The 20,944-nt window shown below is 46.9% G+C and overlaps 1 protein-coding gene across 5 annotated transcripts in view; it reads left to right on the top strand.

The window, feature by feature from the left end:
• LOC122398244 (beta-1,4-N-acetylgalactosaminyltransferase bre-4-like) overlaps window positions 1-20,944 on the top strand; it is a 58,522-nt gene that overhangs the window by 29,948 nt on the left and 7,630 nt on the right. For 4 of the 5 annotated variants that reach the window (XM_043397952.1, XM_043397950.1, XM_043397949.1 and 1 more), the window contains 2 exons: window positions 11,107-11,583; window positions 20,564-20,820. In XM_043397952.1, coding sequence (XP_043253887.1) covers window positions 11,429-11,583; window positions 20,564-20,820 — 412 coding nt within the window. In that variant the 5' untranslated portion in view covers window positions 11,107-11,428. The remainder of the gene's footprint in view (window positions 1-11,106; window positions 11,584-20,563; window positions 20,821-20,944) is intronic. The other variant, XM_043397953.1, reaches the window with a different exon arrangement.

Genomic DNA, 20,944 nt, shown 5'->3' on the forward strand with positions numbered 1-20,944 from the left:
TGCAGAAACACTCGAGAGACTCCTCGAGGTTCCAGCCAGCTCGCGTCCATCGAGATTCTTAGTCGTGCTAATATATGTACTGTGCGTCCGCGAGAAATTGGCTAGCGGGGGAGTACTTGGCTTGCTCCACCTGTCCTCGCTTTCAGCCAATAGCGAGAAACCGGAATTAAAGAAATTCTTAGGAAATCAGAGTATGTTGAAAGCACAAAATTGAAGGCAAACCCGCCATTGACGTCACAATGTGCATAGGATAGATACTCAAGTTAGTAAACACGTCGGATGAATGAAGAAAGCGGCGATAATTTATTGTTCTCGACGAGGTAAAGATTTACTGCGTTTGCTGAAATAAGGCAACATTAGTCTCGGCAGTTATTAATAACGTTGGCGTTGCAAATATCATTCTTTCGAAAAGAGCAAATAATACCAATTATTTATAAACCGTACGAGGAAGACTTTTGGATCGATCCCGTGATCTATACGTGAGTCACGCGCCGATTAAACTGGTTAAAATTTGCATTGGCTTCGGGAAATGCTAAAAATAATTAGCCGTGCTATCATTTTGCCGTGTATGCACGGTACATTGTTTGTGCAAAATACGACGAGAGTCGAGAACGCAGGTAGCTATTTACTACCGCGGTGAATGTAATGTTGGTTTACGCGTCGAAATTTATCGTACGAGCATTAATTATTAAATTGTCTTGTACATACATAATACAATGAGCAGCAGAACGTTTCGTCGCGTTGATACGAAACGCGTCACAGTCAAAGGATTAAATCGTATTATTAATGCAATTGCTACTTCCTTAGTCTCGCTAAGTTTGCGTTCGGTGCGTCGTCCTCTCTTTGTTTATATTTGATTAATACCTCGAAATAGTATCGCCTCGGCTTCAAAGAAACTGTACCTAGAGGTGAAACCTCGATGCTCTTAGACGGCGGTGTTTCGCCAGTTTCGTCCGAATCAGTCGTCTTGTAAACTTTACAGATTTCTCGGCGCTTCGCGCATCAAAGCATCTCCGCCAAGGTGCTGTAAATTATTTCGACTACTGCAAGTTCGGTTTTGCCTGCCGAACTAACGGCCAACTGTCTGATCCATGAAACTCCGCTGCATTAATTGATATTTCAACGTACTGCCATATACATATAACAGAGGCCACGATCGAAAGGAGATATTAAACTTTGCCAGTTGCCAAAAAGTATCGAACAATTTTACAATGTAGTTCTCAACACAGACGAGGTGTACTATATTTTTATGGGGCTCTAGAGACCCATTAATACCCAGTGTTTGTATTTTGTAACATTAAAAATCATCTAACCCGTTTATGAGTCATGACGTGTTAAACATACGCATGAAATTTCAGGGGAACCAGACATGGGTGGTCAGACATTGTATTTTCGGTAAAGAATTTTTTATACTATGTATAATAATAACATTACATCTCCGATTTGGACGTATCGTTCGCCTAAATATTAAAATTAGGTAATGGAGCGTCTGCCCCTTTTTTGCGCCTTATCGTTCGCATCCTGTTCAGAAAGCCGACGAGGAAGCGACGCGTCAAATTATTCACGAGGCCCAGAATCCATTTAGCGTTCGATTCTCATACGAATTTGAAAAAGAACGGGGTTCGTTCGTAAAGAACAACGATCTATCGATAAATGTTAGAATTTTTTCTCGGTAAATTCGTCGAAGAAGAGAGAGAGTCGTTCTTCCGTTACTCTTTCCCTTTCTTGCCGCGATTGGCCCAATTCCACGGGCAAAAAAATACAGACTGTGTTTCTCCACCGATATTTACTCGAGACAGAAACATTCCAGTTGTTTGCGAAATATACCGAACGCAGTCAATATTGAAACAAAACGTGTACTTTTCAGCGGCTGTCTCCCGGGGCGACGTCATTACGAGCGATCAAGAGAAAAATATAGAGCTCTCGACTCGTATTTACAGATGTCGCGGCTTAGCGTACACACTGTGTTACACTCGTAGACATTACCGAGCGTGTTTCCAGAAATCTGTAAACCGTTGCTAAACGTCGAGCTAATTGATAAATCAACTTTCCCGAAATTGCGAAATACAGAATTGTTTCTTGCCGGTTGACGACGATTTAGATTTTTCCACGGATAAACGAAAATATCGTATCGCGAAGAACGGTAACCGAAAATGACATTTTCGTCGAGACGAGGTGCGCCGGGATCGAACGAGCTCCCCGCATATTTTTAACGGGGATTAATGAAAAAGCGAGGTTGAATTTTCAACGCGTCGTTCCGGCGGAATTGCCCGGGAACAATTTTCCGTAGTTCGACAAGCAACGCAAACGACCGTCGAAGCCTTTATTCGATTTGAAATTCCCGGGGCGGCTTGTCGACCGATCGAGTTCCTGATACGTGCATCGCCATTATCGGGGGGATTTCAGGCCGATCCAGGAATCTAGGATCCCGAGGATAGGAAAAGCCCAGTGTATCGCGAGCCCCGAAGAGAATACGAGAGAGGAAGAGTCTGCCGGGGTAAGGACTAGTTGATGCTATGGTCGCCATGACGATGGTTATCGATCCCCTCGTTTCGCAACTGCTGCATCCACCCTCTCTTTCTTCTCCTTTCCCTCCGGTTTCCCGCAATTTCCTTCGTCTCTTCTTCTAGCTCGTTCCTCGACCTATATTTGCTCGCGACGAAACGGTCGCCATATCGGTAAAAATCCGCTTTCCACACGTCCTTCTCTACAATTGCATCGGACGCGATTCTCGTTATCGTTTCAAGTACTTGCGAGAAAGGCCCAAATTGACCGTGTCCCTCTGTCGCCGAGCGCGAGAACTGCTTCTTTTTATCGTGCCACGTATGAAAATAAAAAGTTTACCGAAAATCCCCGTTAGACAACGTCGAGCGATAAAGGGACACGGTTGTAGCGTTTTCGAAAGAAACGATAGAAAGCTGGGGATTTACGAGCGACGTATAGTGATTCATATTGCCGGGATTGGCGAGAACACGAGCCGGCGGCGGTGACGGTATCTCCGTTCGGCCGTGCAAATTCGGCTTTTGGTATTTGCGAATCCTCTCCGCTCTCTGATTGGCCGTTCGTTTGATGTATTAGGCGGCGGTCGTTTGTTAAGCAGGGACGATTTCGCGTCTCGGGTCCGTTCTATTCGACAGGGCGCAACTCTGTATCGTTGGATACGGTATATCACCGGTCAAGGAATAATGTCGTTCAACGACCAACTTCCATCCAAGTTTCCCAGCACAAAGGAAACGAGGGAATCGGTCCCGTTCGTGCTTCTAATATCTAAAATTGAACCGCTCGCGCGAAATTACCGCGTCGAACGAAAATCTCGTATTAATTGCGTGCGAGTATCGAGTTACGCGAAAGCGTATGCATTTTAATTTCGATGCACTCCATATGGGAAATTAGTTTAGACCGGGGAGTATGGAAAACGATTAAAAGCAATATTCTACTTTGCGGCGGTTATTACACGATGATGTATCTATCGACGTGGCCCGGTAAAAGCAATTAACGGAAAGTTTAATTAAATAGTGGGTAAACATACCCTTTACGAGTTCACGCTCGTATCTCGTTTGTCAAAGTTAACGTGGACGCGGTGCAGGCGCCTTTTGTGTTGCGTTTGGCTCGTTTGGTTGTACTCGAGATTAACCGAAATTGTCAAAGTGCGGTGCACTCGGTCGCGATTATCGAATTTCTTGCTAGTCGCGGCTCGTTCGAAGAGAATACTTGTTAAAGGGAGTAAAAAAATATCGATCGAATCTCTGTTCCCGACAGCGACAAATTTTCTTTAAGGAAGTTGGCGCAGTTTTGTAGTCGGAATTTCTCCGATGCAACTCGCCTGTTTATATAAGCTCATGAAATATTCATAGGCGCGATACGTCGCACATGCGTGCAGCACCACGGAAGACAAATGGAAGGGAAAAGGCGTAGAAGGCACACGCGCGTAACTACGATTACGATTCTGTCAGGAAAAAGATTGGTTTCTCCGCTGTGTATAGATTTAAACAGCCCTCGGATACGAGACCGTATTTTCAACGCTGTCGTTTCGTTTTCCGTTCCCTTTCAACGGCCAACTCGAGGTTTACACTAATCTATATTAACATCCTGTTTCATCAAATTCAAATTTTTGGTTCGATGAGACGTCAGTCTCGTTGTGTCGCACGGTGGCTTTCGTTGTTTAGAAAGAGCACGTTTGCTCCAGTTTGGAGCCTGTTGGAGGCGCGAGTAACCCGTAAACCGCTACGCAAACACGCGGAACGAGCTCGCGTGTACGCGCGTGAAATTTTCAGAAGCGCGTATCCGTAGGTATCGCGAGCGGAAGCTGGAATCCTTAACCTCTTAAGGGGTCGCGTACTTTTATTTGTCCCTGCGGAGCTCGTTAGTACCTTTACGCGCGGCGCGGTAACGACGATGCGGGATTAAACAAGCTTCTGGTGGTCGGCGGTTGGCTAGCGTTGGCTCGAACATGCTTATCGCCGGACCAGGATGACTAAATTGCGGCTACTCCTCCGAGATCACTGTATTTTCCCTCCCTCCGACCATTCACCGCTGTTTCTCGCCGCTGTTAATTTATTCGGCCCCCTTTTAACTCTTCCTAAAAGGTATCGATCTCAATTTTCATCTTTGCTCCATACTCCCTCCATTTAGGACATTCGCTGTATACAGTTTATTGCCACAGACGTTCAGCGAAATGATCAAATTCGAATATTCGTGGTTTCCCAAGAAGCAGCAGCGCATACAGTTTGCAGCTTGGGCGAAAAACAAAACGTTGAAAGTTACACATCGAGGGAAGCGGTATTAATATAAATAGTGGTTAGTTACTTTTGCTGGAAATCTCACAACCATGGACTCGTTGGTAACTGTAGCTAAGCAAACCATCTACTACTTAGATGCACAAACCAGGCAAAGCGGCGCGGAAAACGAAAACAAACAGTAAACGGAGTTATTAAAAGACCTTGCTCTTGTATCTACTAAGCATCGGCCTCGTGGAACAAATATAACTCTTGGACACGAGAAGCACCTCTAATTTATGCGAAGTTTACCACTTTCGAGACAGCAGAAAATATATACGGTCACTCATAATAGGTCGAAAGATTCGTGACACTAAAAATTTAACAATTTGACGGAATATGGGGGGAAAAATGACAATGAACGTAATGGGAATCCGAAAGTATCGTGGATCGAGTAGTCGGACCTTGTAGGTTTAGGGGTTCGAAGGGCCTCGCGACGAGACAGAGTTAATAGAATTTACTTGGAGGCTGAGACTCCGAGCGGGCAACGAAGGAGAAAAAGATGGAATTTTTGTGGAATAAAGCAGGAGCTCAGGCTGCAGGAATTTATCCGCGTAGAAAGCTTCGTAAGCAGCCCTTATGATTTTATCCGGCCGGCTGCATCTTTCGAGTGGAGGCTGAAACCCTTCGAGAGGAACGCGCTTTTATCGCAAACTCGCAAGCACTAAGCCGATCTTTATTACTTTCGAAATGAAGCTGGCCGTAGTTGGCGCTGTCGCGGTCCGTTCGCAATTTGCGGACGATTCCGGCGTCGATGTCGCTAAATTTCGTTAACGAAACGGGGAACCGTTTGTTACAGCTTTTTCCGAGATCTCGAAATCGTCCCGCGCGAAATTTGCCCCCTGCGAGGCCGAGGCAAACGCTGCTTCGAATTCCACGAAATTTATCAACGCGACGGAAACGAACTTGGCTATTCGTTCTCGGTCGTTCCATTTATTGGATTCTATAAATCTCGAAATGCCCGGGCACCGTGGAAACTGCGGAACAAAGCGAGAACATTTTTAAAGGTTAAATATAATCTGATCGTATCCGCCGGTCGACGGTCTCATTTTTTACCGGTCTTTGAAGCAATTGCTCGAAACTAAAGCGAGACGCTGACATAACGCGCGATCTGCCGCACCCTCTAATCTCTTTGATAGCGTTCCCTCTTTCGCCCCCGCTCTAGTACTCGTTTATTTCAGATACAGGGTGGGCAAACTGCTTCGTACACTTAGCGTTACTCGTTTTCCATGGACAGACTTAATAGAACGCTCAAATGGAAGACTTCGTCGCTGAACTATACGTGTTTAGATTATCGTAGTCTCCAGGATATCGCGTGCACTCTTGTTAGATTTCCCTTTCATCGGTGAAACGATGCTGTAGGAAAACGTGGAAACCCTGAAAATGTCGCGCCGCTAGAATGTTTATCGTCTTATCGAGTTTGGAATGCTGTGGCTCTCCAATTATCGTTCGAGTCGGCAAGGAACAATGGGGCAGTTCGTTCGATAGACTCGTTCCATCGAGATCTGGGTCACGAACGAGCAAGTTTATCGACGAAAATTCTATCGTCGTGCAAATATTTCCCCTGCAAAGAATACCCGATCGTCCGGTTAATCGCGATCGCTAAGATTTCTGTGCGCGTTCGAACTGTAGAATTCGAGACCCGTAAACAGGAAAGCGTGATTCCGGCGCCGTTTAATAGGTTACGTGGAAACGCGTGTTCGAGAGTCGATTCCCCGCGATCGCGATCGTGGTTCTCTCGATCAACGAATAACCGTACCAGTAAAGTCAGTAGAGAATCTACGATTCCGTTTAGGTGATCGAGTATACATATATACGATACGTAATGCGTTAAAGATGCCAAGGTCGCGAAACGTCGAGCTTTCAAAGGCCTTGGACGATTCTTTGGTCCCTGAGAAGATGCTGGCAAACAAGCTGCCGCGTTCCGGTTCCTCTTTGGAGAAAATCAGGACACGTTCTTGCAACAAAGCCGTGTCTTCTGTATTGCGACGCGTTGCACCGCCACGTTCGGACACAGAATAGAAGCGAAGTTGGAGAGAACGAACCGGGGGCGACGGAAAATGTACAAGGGTTATTTTATCCCCTGCTTGATCTCAACGAGAGCGGACGCTGCCGGTGCTCGTTCGCGTACCATCCACCCCGGCAACACTGCGCCTTCCTTCAGACCTTTCTCGCTTCTGTTTGTCCAGAAACGGACCGGCTGGCGGACGAACAATGCTCGTTCAATTTTAAATTACGATTAATAATTATTTCGCGGAAAATCGTACGGTATCTCCGTTTTATACTTAGAATTCATATATGGCGAGCGTGATAAATAAAAAAGGAGCTTGTTAAGGGCTTGCAGACCTCTTAAAGTTGTCCCCCGAAACACGGTAGGAAAGTATCCTACTAAATTACGACGCCGCCGCGTCGTTCTCTCCTCTATCTTTGTTTCACCCCTACCGGTTCCTCCCCCGTCCCGCCCCCGAGTCTGTCACACGCACGTAAAATACAACGCCGTAAAGGATGAACGCGATAACACCCTATCGACGAGTCTTCTCCGGGAAGGGTTGACGCGATATTCTCTTTGAGTATTCCGGCCACGCGACGCAATCCGTGCACCGTCGGGAGGATCGATACGCGGCCGCAAGGCGGAAATTATTCAACGCGAGGGCGAAAATTCCGAATGCGTTTTCGAAAAGAATATCTCGGTGCGTCGGTGCAATCGTTTTTGCTCGCGATGCAACGCCTCTGTTACAATTTCTCGACCGAACGAACTCTCACGGTTGGACGTTCGCCGTCGGGGACCAGAGCAATTCGGACGTTTCAGAGTTTTCTTCGCCGCGTTTTATGACACTGGATGTGTACATGCAAATGAGGCGCGGCTCTCGATTTCGAGATTGCGTACGGCCGGTTATACGATCCTCCTGGACAGGCCAAGGATCATAGTCCGCGTTCGAGTAAGTACTCGGGCGTGTCAGACACCGATCGACGATACCCAAAGGTTGTTTACGACCTTTGTTACGGTATCAGAAGGGTACTTCTGTCACGCGAAACCCGTGAAATGTTTAGCGAGGTATCGGACCGATACAAGCAGAATTCGGCCCGTGAAAACGTTAAACGTGTCCGGATAAAATCTGCATTAATTCGATAGACGTAATCTAATTTGTTTGACACGCGAGGGAAAAGGGTCAGGGGAATACTTACCGGGGAACGAAACGGTATGAAATAATTGGATAGATCGTCGCAACGGCTTGATACCGCGGTGTCACGATAACCATCGTAATTGTAGATTTTACAGTAAATTGCACGAGCGCCGATGCGTTGCGTTCAACTCGCGAATGCACGCACGAGCACTCGCAAACCACCGATCGCTATCTGTCCCATGTTCGTGTTCGTGTTCGTGTTCGTGTTCGTTCTGGCATGTTGGAAATATACAGTGCCGCGGGAACAGAACCTGCCAGGATGGCATCAATCGCGCGTATGCATCGAACGAGCCGCATCTCCGGTAAAAAGGTCGGGAAACTGGGTCGGAAGAGAGCAGAGGACTCCGGCAGCGTCTCCAAATATTCTCTGAATTATGCATCGAGCTTCTTTGTTCTTCGATGACGTCAACGTCAATGGCGACTGACGAGAACTAATCCGGTTGCGTCGACACACCACTTTGTTCGATACGGTGCTTGGAAATATCTCTAGTTCCGAAGACGCCAACTATCCCAGCACGCATAGCAATGCAAGTGATCGAAATAAGAAAGATTAGAACGCGGAATAATTGCTATCGATCGCGTAGTTCCAACCGTTTGCCGATGATAAGAATGAAACGAGATTACCGTACGAGTATGTACTGTGTAGGTACAGGGTACGTAATAAATCGATTCGACAGAGACGCGTACGAGAAATCGCAGTCAGAGGAATACGATTAAACCTAACTCTTGGACGCAACTCTGACGCAAACCGGAAATTGTTGCAAGTTTCTCGATTGCAGTCGATCGTATCGGTATCATTTTTCTCTCTCGTTGCCGTTATTTACATAAAGTTTCTCTTATCGGCGACTCTAATGAACTCCGCCGGGGCAGTTTAAGAGACGCTTTACGAGCTTTGCTTGTTCTATCTCGCAGGAATATCTTAAAGCGGAAGCGGAAGAAATCGACGGTCGGGAAGATCAACGGAAAGGCGAACGGAAGGAAAAGAAAAAAAGAGAGATTTTGCGGTTGCAGCACGCGACGCGACAATCTTATCGATTTCCTCCTTCGACGGTCTTTCATAGTGTTTTTTCTTTTTTATCGATTCAATTTTCGGCAAGAATACGTCCCGAGTCGTAACGTTCTAGTTCGTTTGATATAAGTAATTAATCTTTCGTGCAGGGTGTTCTCATGTTCGTTTATTAAATTATAATTTCCAAGCACGATGAGCTCGTTCGATGAGTTGCGGACGGCACGGCACGGCACGTATGGAAGCTTTAAACAAATATCGATCAACCGATGAAATCGATCGCGTAGCAGCCACAGAAGCGTGTAATTTACATTGGTTATAGGAAACGTGGTTCGCGTAAAAGCAGGTGTAATGGGCAAGATTGCGTGCAGCAGCTGGCAGTCACGATGCTTCGAACCACGAACTGTCTGTCGACGAACGAATCCAACAGCCTGACCGATGAAAAGAATTCTAGAAGCCATCTTTCCCCTCGGTGCTCTTGATCCGCTTTTAACATCGCCTTTTTTTGCCTCTTTTCTAATCTCGGTGGAAAAATATCGTAGCAAAGCGATCGGTAGCGTTAAAAAAATAAATCATTCGCTTAGAAAGAACGCGTTCGTTTGGCTTTCGTCCGAGAATCACGCAACACGAGGTGACGTAACGCGTTCATTGCCGATAGCCTTCCGCCTCTGTCGACTGCTCTCGAGACCTTGTAAAACGGTAGTAATGGGGAAAGGCTATTACCCTGTACCTCCGTAGCTTCCGCAAACACTGCTTGCGCAAACCGTGCCTGAAACAACACGATTCAAAGTCAGGGACAACATTCGTCGAGGACTCGATTAATCGCATTAGTCAGTCTCGCGTGTTAGGCCAGTCGGTTCTTGTAGTCGAGTCGAATTTCGAACGAGGCTTTGTTGTATCGTAGTCTAGACGCGACTATCGGAGGTTCAGATACTAGCGACTTGTTTGCAGAAATACGTTACCGAGAACCGTCTGTGAAAAATGATACGTACATTGTATTTGAACAATTTATCTCAATATCCCAGTATCTATATATCAGTTCTTCAAAGAGAGACTACTATAACAAGATAATTGCTCTCGCAATCAGGGGAAACGGTGTACGGTGATCCTCGAGACTACATCATCGAAAAAGAAATTATATATTTGAAGAGTGATAACGAGCCACTTGGTGAGGCGTAGAAAAGCCGAACGATCGACAAATTAAGAACGAGTGTGCCGCAGTTGCGCGAAGTTTGCAGTCGCGGTCGGTCGTGCGTGAAAACTACGAAGGGAGAAGTGAAGGACCGTCGTCATTAATTAGGTATTATTACCGTTGAACGAGCTAGCCAGCGGTTTCTGTACGTTTGAACGAGACTAAGCGCGCGTTATCGGTCCAGCGTGATTTCTGAATTATCCGAGCATACTCCGAAATCAATCTTTCGCCGTTGCAATCGCTCGTCGACCTCTAGCGACCGGATGAACTATCTAATCTGCTCTCTGACCGTTCATTGTTACATGGAACGCGTGCGTAACCTTGCTCCGTATCTGCCACGTGATTCTTCAACGTCTCCGGCGGGCTTCCCTTCAACATCCGAGTCAATGTCGCGTTCCTTTTTCCACCAACGCGAGCTTAGTATTAGAAATTAGACCATTGGTAACTTACAAGCGTAATTAACCCCCTTGGAAGATGGACTTGGGTTACGTTTACGGGTTGAGTCCTTGGTTTTTCGAACGGGGAAATCGCGATCGATGGGACGATCGTTTAACATGGGCATTTCGCTGTCGATGGTTGGCCCCGAGCGAAGTATGTTTACCTTCGCGCGGCTGGTTAATACCTCGTTGTTTATGAAGCTGTCGCCTTTAACGGGCTCCACATTGCATGGTACGTGGCCCGTGTAATTCGTGTTCGTGTCCTACGGTAAATCGGTTTGATGATGTCGAACCAGGCACTCCCCGTGCGATCGACAACCTTCTAGCCCCTACAATCGAGATTCAGAGCTCTCAGGTTTCGCTTACTGCGGTCGAAATTCGTAGAGAATCGCGTTGTCGCGGTGTTTGCGTTAAAATGTCGGTTAAAACGAGCAACGAGGAACGGAGCGTCGCGATAACAGCGTTTGGGGTGAGCTTTCTAAGGCGGACTGGTTCTTTTTCTGTTTCTCAGGGCAGGAGGAAGGTGTCGTGGTGCTGAGAGCACTCGTGCCGGAGGGTAATGCGCTTGGTGACCGGAAGTGAGAAGCCTCGGGCGGCCTTTTCTTTCTTCGGTCCTCGGTCCTCCTCCTCCTCCTCCTCCACGGCGTTGCTCTCGTCCCGGTCGAACGGCTGGAAGGAAGGAGGCACGACGCAACCAGGTCCCCGGGGAAGCTGAGCTGCAGGTGTAGGAGAACGGGAAGAGCAACGGCAACAACGGCCAACAGGGAGCGCCTCGTCCAGGACGGCGCTCTTCTAACGCCGATAGGAGGGAGTTATGGTGTCTCGCACATGCGATGACTGCGGCCGCAGCCGTGGCACTGTGGCATCGTGCCCACCTTTACAAGGCGATCGTATGCGTCGTGCTCGCCCTCATCGCCATTCAGTATTTACTTAGCGGCGTCATCGATCGCCGATCCATAGAGACGATTTTCACCATTAACACCACCAGGTATGGTTTACAACACGCGAAACGAAAAGATCTTCGAGGTGCAACGATACACCCTGTACCTGTCACCCGAACCTCACCCTTTTCACACCAATATTAACACCCACCGTCGCGCGAAAACTGGATCGAAGCGTTACACTTTAGGACCTGTCATTCTCAAAGGTGAGTTCAACGCCGAATCGAATCGTCGATTCCGTGACGTCAGATTCTTGCTTTAGAACACTTTATTCGAATCCAGACGGTCTTCAAAGTCTTGATAGGTCTTGAAATCTTAATTGGTCTTGATGTCCTAATTGGTCTTGAAGTCCCGATCGATTTTCAAGTCTTAATCGGTCTCGAAGTCTCTGGGCTCGGTCGACTGTGAATTTTTTAAGTGCTTCGAAACTTTTAATAAGTCTCGAACGTATCGGATAAGTATTAATGGACACATAAAGCTTTGTTCGGCGATAATACGACTTTAACAGCTGAAAATACATTGTAGAAATATTTGAAAAACGTTGCTTCATTCCGATAAGTAATATAACTCGACAGTAAATTAGTCGCGCATGTCTGAAAATTGTACGTCACAAAGCAATTTAGAAATATGGTAAAAGTTAAATTATTTTACGATATTGCATTATCGCGAGTTGTAACGGCATGTAATGACATTTTATGAGGCATCATACTTAACTATAGTGTGGGTTGGGATTTTTAAAACATTTAATTTGTTAAATATGATAACGAGACATCGAAACATAGCGTTTTCTTTCGTCCGTGTAGGGGATCGAGTCATACCGGGTCAGACATTTTCCGCGCAAGTGTTCGACCAACGTCCACAATCTCCTCGCACAGAGTTTTCGCTTTGATGGTTTTTGAAAAGTTGTTAAAACTCTGTTAGCAATTTTAACCCATTTACATTGTTCCCAACTTTATTCATGAAACATCGAAACGCATGGAATATATTCACTGTTTGCTGCGCAATCAGTTACAAGATTTATTAGTTGATGCTTCAAAGTCGAGTGTTGGTAAAGAGATATTCTTCTTCTTAAATTGGATTACTGTTCCGACGTAATAATTCGTGCAATTTCATCAAAACTCCTACGCGAACAACTTTGCATAATGGCCACTTGTGCGTTCTCGGGTATTCTCGAACGCAAGAATAAACATCGATGTTATCGCTAGCAAGTCGGTAGCTTCTTACTAATGACTTCTTCCCCGTGAATTCTGCCGATGGAAGTCAAGAAGTAGATAAAGAACCGTTTGCAATTGGAACGAGTGTGCATCGCACGGCGAAGTACGCAATTACTTCTTGAAATGACCCGAAGCGTATTTAAACTCACAGGGGCCGCGTATCGACGCGTTGGTCGAAGTGTGACGCAATAAATTGGCACGGTCCGCGTCGTCGTCGCGAACTATTTCTTAAACGGTTCGATTCTCGCGGAACTCGAGAAATCTTCGGTCGTGGGGGCTAAATTCCACGGTAATGGCGCTCGAACCACTCCCGGATGCGTAGAGATCGAACAACGGGTCCCTCGGATCTCGATTATTATTCGGCTCGCCGTTCGCGTCGGCAAGTTCGCAGACCTTATTGTTCTTGCATCGTCCCGGGGAAAATTCGCGAAATCTCGGAACCGTGACTTCGTCGAAAGTTCGTTTAATTTGGAAAGTATCTCGCGCTCGTCCGGGTCCGCGTCTTTTAATTAATTTAGACACCCGTCCACCCCTGCTCGAGCCTCGTCTTCTCTGTTTACACACCGATTCGCGATCTATTGCGCAACGCTAAGTCATCTAAGCAATGACCATTAATTTATTTAATGGATAAGATCCTTTTAATACAATTCTAAAGTATATGAAACAGAAAGTAGAAGAAAGAGAAAATCATATTTTATTAATATTTGCGTTTATTTCCAATCATCGATTTTTATGACCTTTTATCGTATCCGATCGCCGTTAGAACGATATATTCGGAATAGAGTCGTGCCAGTTTCGCCGGTATATTAGCCGAAGTTACCGCAGCTAGTTGTCAGATCAGCAACTGGAGGTTACGTCGAGATCGATTCTCGTCCTTTGAGACCCGCAGACACGCGAGAAATCTTATTAGTTGGCTTATAACAAGGTAAAGTGGCTGCTTAACGGCGAGGCTGTAACATCACAGTTACCTATACATCCGTCTAACGCGGAGAAACAATTTGCGGGACCACCGATAATGGAAAATGATCGGTCGTCGGTCGTTACTAAGGTTTATTGCTTCTTTCATCGTTGTACTCGTGTCTTGTATCGAGAAACATAGTCCAACGGCAAATTTTCCCGCGGAAAACACAATCAACGTATTTATGAAAATCGTCGAGAGCTTCGTTAATGCGATCCGTTAGAAATATTACACGATACGCGAGCAGCTAATCGTCCGTGAATTATCGCGCTATATCGATGCAAATGGTCAAGCGAATAAAATAGTGGAGGATTAATGCGGTCGATTTGGGGGGGAAAAAGTTGCGCGGGTCGTTTCCGGTCGAAAATCGTGGCAAATTACCGCGATTTAACCAACGGTGGCCGTAATTCTCCTCCATCGAAGTAAATTTCCGTGAAAATTCGTCCTTCCAGCCGAGCCGGCACGTATATTCCAGAGGCGTACGTGATCTCGTTACTTCGTTAGCGGTCATTTAGATTGTCCGTTTGCGGAAACGCTCGGCTAACAATCCTTTGACCTTTGCGCCTTCCGAAACGTCCATTCCGCGTCCCGCAGTCGGCAGTGTAAAATTCATCGCGAACTTTGGCCGATTGCGTCGTCGTTCCTGCGTGAAATATTTAAAACTCCCTCGGTGGCACTCAAAGAATATTCCCACAAAACGATGCTCCGTTCTCCTGTCTCTTTTTCTAACAAGAAAGAAAAGAATCAGGAAGAAAGAGACGCGAGACGAGTCTTGCGCGTTTCTTCGTCGGGTTAAGGTCGCGACTTTGAAAGAAACGCCTGCAACAGCGGCATTGTACTCCTCGACAGTCGCGACGCTAAACCGTCATCGTTAAAGATAAAAAAAAGTCGGTTCTTCGGAAGTTTTTCCTTCTCGCCACGGAATCGAATATTTTTCGCCCTCCTTCGGAATGCGCGTCGCCGAGAAAACGGTTTAATTAAAAACCGTGGAGCGTATTTAACGAGGCGGTTTCTTTCGCTCCGGTACGATTTACGAGCAGTCGGTAACGGTTAATTTAAAATTTCACCAGCGGCGCGTGACAACAATTTGTTATTCTCGTTTATTCGGCGCCTTGGAAGTCCAGCCGCGCCGTGGACCAGTTATTCGTCGACGTTTTCGCGTTTTCGAGTCATCATCCGTGTCTCCTTATGCTTGTTCGATACGCGTAATCAGGCACTCTGCCATTATCGAAACGGGGAAACGTTGGGTGTGGTCAAGATTGATCGTTACGGGTTTGTGGAAAGCGAGCGAACGTTGGATGGCCGAAAAGACAATGTGTTTAGAAATTTAGAGATCTTCGGGAATCTCCGCGATTCGGTTAGGATCGACCTCGTTCGACCGTTTTTCCATGATTGGAAACGAACGCCGAGCATCGGAGGTTTCAGACGACGCAATCTCGTCGCGTGCAAATAGTCCAAGCACCTGGATCGATCGTCTCTAAGTTATTTCGTCGATGTATCACTAGTTAATGCCGCGCAGTTGTTTCGCAATCAGCCGCGAAGGTTGCTCTCTCGCGTCACTTTAGACGAATTCTCGACAATCGCATCAGGCTCGTTCTTCCGACGCTCTAATCGATACTAACGAGAAACTGACAGCCCCTGATAGAACGAATATCTTTACACTGGATGTGCCTCGATGCTTCCTACAGAAACCTATAAGCAGAAATTGTTCTTTAATCTTCGTTCGAAATAGCGACAGCCTTCGTTGAAACTATCTTTCGCTGTCACGTTATTTTCGATACGTCCTCGACATTTCTGTATCTTTTATTTCACGGTATTTCTCACGAGAATAGAATGCGTCCAGATACGATCCGTCATATCGCGCCTCGTAAATGTAAACAACCATCCATTAGAACAGCTACCTTGCATTTCCACGGACACACGCTTACGCGCCTAATCGCGCTGACACTCGCTATTACTGTTATTTGCGATAGAGCCCCATCGCCGCGGAGATTGTTCCCATATTTCTCCTTCGTACGTCGAGGAATGTTAATTCGGTTGCATGTTACCTGGAGGGACGCAACCATACTTCTGTTTCGCCATGCACACCGGTTATCATGCGTTATTACGCGCAGCCGTGTATCCGTCGAACGAATCGTTTCATCCCCGAGGTTTTTCTCCTCCCGTAAACGAGTACGTGTTCCAAGTAATCGATCGTAGTTTACGGAAGTCCCGGGGCAACTTCCGTCGGCCATCTCTAAATCATCGTCGAAGGAAACGCTGGTGGTTTCGTTCTCGTAAATCTGTCCTCCGGACGTGCCGTCATATTTCCCAGAAATATCATTCCTTCTAATTCTTCTATATCATCGAACGGTTATTACAAAATTTTAATCATGGTAATTAAGTCTATTACCCTAGATCGCATTGCTTCCTAAACAACAACAGATGTTCACCGCGAATATCAAAGTGGATTCAGCGAACGCATCCGCGTCGCGACGCACGATGCATCCCGATTGAAATTTCATTAGCATCGACAGTTACTTCTCGGCACTGTTCGCTCGAAACTTCGTCGGGAATAAATTTTACCGTTCAGCTTTTTTCCTAGGGAATTTCCGTACCGGAAGCAACCGGTTATATCGCGAACTCTGCCCCCCCATCGATCGCTTTACGCGTTCCGTTTTATTTTCCGCGACTCGAGCAAGAAATCCTCTTTTATTTCGAACGCGGGCCGCATCCACGTCAAATAATATCGAGGCTCGTTTAAGTCTAGCCCCGTGCGACAGATACCGGAAACGTTTTAAAGGACGAATGGGAAGTTGCTCGCTTCTCTGTCCCCTTTCCTTCGCCTCTTTCTCGCAAACACTGAACTTTCCTCCGCGTTATTACCCCTCCATCCACTCTGTGATACGAATACAGAAAACGAGAACCCGACAAACTTTTATTAGACCTTCTCTTTTGTCTAAGCGTCGATCGATGCGGAAGAAGAAGCCATGTCGATATTGGTTCGCGCTCGCTGGGAATCAATTACGCGCCCACGTCGTGTACGTATTCGTAAGAACGGTTGCACGTCGTTGCGCGTCGAGAGGATCCTGCGGGAAGGATTAAAAGTGAAATATTATTCCCTGCTCGGAGATGTCGCGGCTCGGCTAACACGTTGCGTCAGATTTATGATGCACCATCCGTGCTAGGAATACCTACGAATTCCACCGGTTCAGGACTTCCTTGTGACTTACGATGCAATTCGTTGTACACGGGGATATAACTCCATCTACATACCAAATTTACTCGTACGGGGGTTGATCCGTGCGTTTCAATCCCCGTAACTTTATTAACCGTTTGCCCCGCCGACCGATCAACGCTCCCAAATCGTCGAATTTTCCCAAGAGCGTTCGCGTTGAAATTATCTCGTGCGGCGCGATGAATTTTGAAACGACCCGACGTACGTACAAAGCGAACGATTTTTACGTTTTCGCTCGTACTTTGTCCTCCATCCTTCAAACAGATTTTACGCTCCGGTTGGGCTTTCGGATTCCCGAAGCGCGGGTGGAACGTATCGCCCGATGAACTTACAATTAAATAAATATATAATTATGTTACGGTCGAACGCGCGCCAGCTGAATTATTTAAACACGGTTAAATGCACGGGAAATGCCACATAGTTGCAGCGTCCGTACCAACTACATAATACATCCAGCCGGTGAAGTTATGCGAAGCATACCGGGCAGCTGCAGAGATTGCCTCCGGATGGAATTCGAATCGAACGATCAGAATTTTTTAAAAGGATTGCTTCGCTCTTCATTAACATTTCCAGAGGGATAATGATTATAGTTTTGTATAAAATAGTCGAGTATATTTATTAATCGGGTTCCCCGGTGAATTTCCACTGTGTAATCCGGCTCGAGGGGTTAATATTTGCCTGTCGGAGACGCGGATGGCGCGGAACCCTAGTTGGACTTGATTTTAATGGCGCGAACGGTGCGCGAGAGTTTCATTTCGAAGGTATGAAATCCATACGGGCAGCGTGTACGGAAAGGGACAAATTTCAAAGGCGATAAAGTTGGAGTTTGGCGAGGGCCACAGGTGCGCGTGCGACGGCCATGAATATTCATGGGATTGTCTGAGAGATTGGGTGCTTGGCCACTGATCTCCCCTCGATGAATGACGTTATACAACGATGGCACAATCCCCGCGGAAATTGCGACGACGAAACGACGGACCGTCGGTAAAACTCCGATAATGCACGTCGTGTCCGTCGTTCTGCCGTTGCAGCGAATTAAATTCGATTTCCGAGCGCGTTATCGAAACTCGTCACCGTTTCCACATGCGAGCCGCGTGCATCCTGTGCCGCCGCGCGTTGCATACGTACGCGTTTAATTATCCGTCGATGATTTCATACACCGGTGAAAAAGTCCGACGCGGTTCCCGATCGACAAGTGGTTTTCGAATCGGAGCTCCGGCGGAAAAGTTAAAATTTCCAAACGTAATTTGGGCTATGGAGAGTTAGTTAGCCCGAACGGAACAGAAGCAGTACGTTTTAAATACCGAAATAAATTGCCAACGTCGCTAACGAAAGAAAGCATCTTAAGCGCGATCCTGTTAATTGGTAAACGTCTCTACGGATTAGCAAACAAATAATTCAACGAGCAGTTTAGATCCGGGGGAAACGCTCGCGGGATGAATTCGCCTCCCGTTTCGAGCAACCCGGCGCGAACGTCGACGATAAAAGAAAGCGAAACGGCGTCGTAAATTCGGGAAAATTTCGCCGGCGCCCGCCGTTGAATGGAAGTCAAAGAAGAGTCCCGGCGGGATGCAATCCTTGCAATTTCGTTTTATCGATCCCCGCGAAAAAGCCCGTGGCTGAATCTCGAATCGAGCCGGATACCTTGGAAAACGGAACGGCATTAAAATGAGACGGACGAGCGCGGTGAACGTCGGCCACGAATATTTCAAAGGCCGTTCGAGTAGTCTCGAGCGAATTAGAAGGCAAAACTCCGTGGAGAGTGCATTAAGAAAGTGCTCGAGAGCCGCTTTTAAACTTCGTCGTGGGCTAGAAGGTTCCGGCACCGGTGCCAAACTCGATTTTCCGACAGGTCTCGCCGGTTAAAGAGATCCAAAATTTAACGCTCAAAAATCAAACGTCATTTTTCATTCGCTTTAAGACAAACAGTTTTATTCCTTCTTCGAAGTTATTTTAAATGGGATACATTGTGTTTCGATTCGCCACGCGACCGTCGAAGCGTCGAGGTCAGAGTTTTGGCAGCTTCGGTCGGAAGATGATGGCTGCGAACGCGTTGGCGGAAACGCTGTCGTTTGGCTGGCTTTGTCCTGGGTCAAGGTTTCCGTACGCCACGTCGTGGAAAGCGTTACATCTGTACTGGCAGGACGTGTTACCACAAAATTAGTCGGTCGATGCAAAAGCAACGTAACAGACGCCATCCTTTGAATGGCGAGACCACCAGGCGCCTTTCGATCACGTAAATGGCAGAAGGGAACCTCGAATCCAACTTTTCTCGACACGTGTCGTCGTTAATATGCATCCCGTATTTGAAGTCGATCGCTGTGGGTCAGGAAGACCGTGTAATGTGAATTTCCTCGCGCAGTGGCTCCTCAAGAGCAGTTCGAAGTATTCGTCGCGCCAATTTCTGAACGAATACCGCGTTGTCAGCTCAAGAAGCATTTGCAACGTCTCGCCGCGTCAGCTTTCGGCCATCGGGACACAGCTATTTCCCCGGAGATTCTTTAAATGAACGCGTTATCCGCGCTTCATTTGTACTTTATTAGGGTCTTCGAGATCCTCGGATCGATTCGAAACCGCGCGGTCGCCTTCGAGGATTTCTCCGGTGAAATTACTGTCACGATTAGATGGCCGATCGGTTTACTAATCGTCGTAGGACGTCATTAGCGTACGGTACGGAGTCAGCCTCGAGGTAATGCTCGCATAGCTCGTTCAACCTAGGCACAACTGGTTTGGTAATTGGTTCCCCGGCGCGCACCAGCCATTAGAAACCAATACTAATCAATATTTGATACGTGGCTATAGAATTCCATCCGTACGCGTAATGGATAATTAACGAGATTTTTCTTCGGAAACGTCGGTAATTTCCATTATCTTCGCGCCATATCCGCAGCTACGCAACCTGGAACGAAGTTGTAAAACTCTGATTTCGATTACGCATCGATCCTGCTCTTCTCGATTAACAGTTTAGCCAGATGGTAGATACTTTTTAAGACATTCCTTTTCCAGTCCAGAAACCAAATTAACGCTCTTTTCAACTCTTGACCAACACTATTTTCTTTTTACTCCCCGCGAGAAACGTCCCTCCCTTTCGTCGTGAACTCTTTGTCTTTTTGTTTCGAGGTCGTCAACGTTTCACAAACGCTGACGGTTCGCCGCTCCTAACCAAAACTTTCATCAGAATTCCTCGCAGTAAATTGCGTTGCATTTTTCCACGTAACAGGGTTTTCACGCGACCCGAGCTGCATAATGAGTAAAACTAACAATGTTTACCCCTCTGCGTGCAGGCAAAGGGGGGGATTAAGTTATCCAGCGGGCGGTTGTTTACATTGCTGCTACCAAAGAAAATTATTCTCGAGATTTTGTCGCCTCGCCTCCTAGATTGGCATCGCGGCGGATTGCATTATCGGGTCTTTCTTTGGCGCGCGTAGAAAAGAAACGGTTCGAATATCTTTCGGTGACCCCGCACCGGGCCGTCTTTAATTAGATCCCGGTTCGATAGGCCTTTAGAGACGGAAATACGGTGGCACTTTGTGGAAGGTTTGCGCCAAAACGGCCAGGAATAAATCTCGGGCACGCAACGGCTAAAAATACTCGATGATTCGATCGCACGATGAACAGACAGTATTCCTCGATTTCAGGTACGCCGATCGTACGTACAGGCACCATCCGCGGGGCCTGATCATATACGGACCCGTAACGGTGCCCAGTTTACTGAACAATGGCTCCGCGACGACCCTGCAATGGGCCGGCCGGGGTCATTCAAATTTCTCCAAGTTGGATACCATGTTCCCCACTCGGAACGCGTACGTCTTTGGGAGCTCGCAGGAAGTATCGCAGGGGAACTCGACGAACAGCACCGTGTTGCAACGATGTCCACTTCTGCCCCCAAACCTCGGTAAGTCATCGCCAATTTTGTCGAGTTGTTTCCGATAAAAAAAAAGAATTTCAATCCGTTGGAGTTTTCCTGGACGATCGTAAGCTTGTAAAGACAGAACAGGAAACAACCGCTTTGTTCCATC

Source organism: Colletes gigas, unplaced genomic scaffold, assembly GCF_013123115.1.
Source record: "Colletes gigas isolate AHSC1104 unplaced genomic scaffold, ASM1312311v1 Colletes_gigas_Sc00011, whole genome shotgun sequence".
Lineage (NCBI taxonomy): Eukaryota > Metazoa > Arthropoda > Insecta > Hymenoptera > Colletidae > Colletes > Colletes gigas.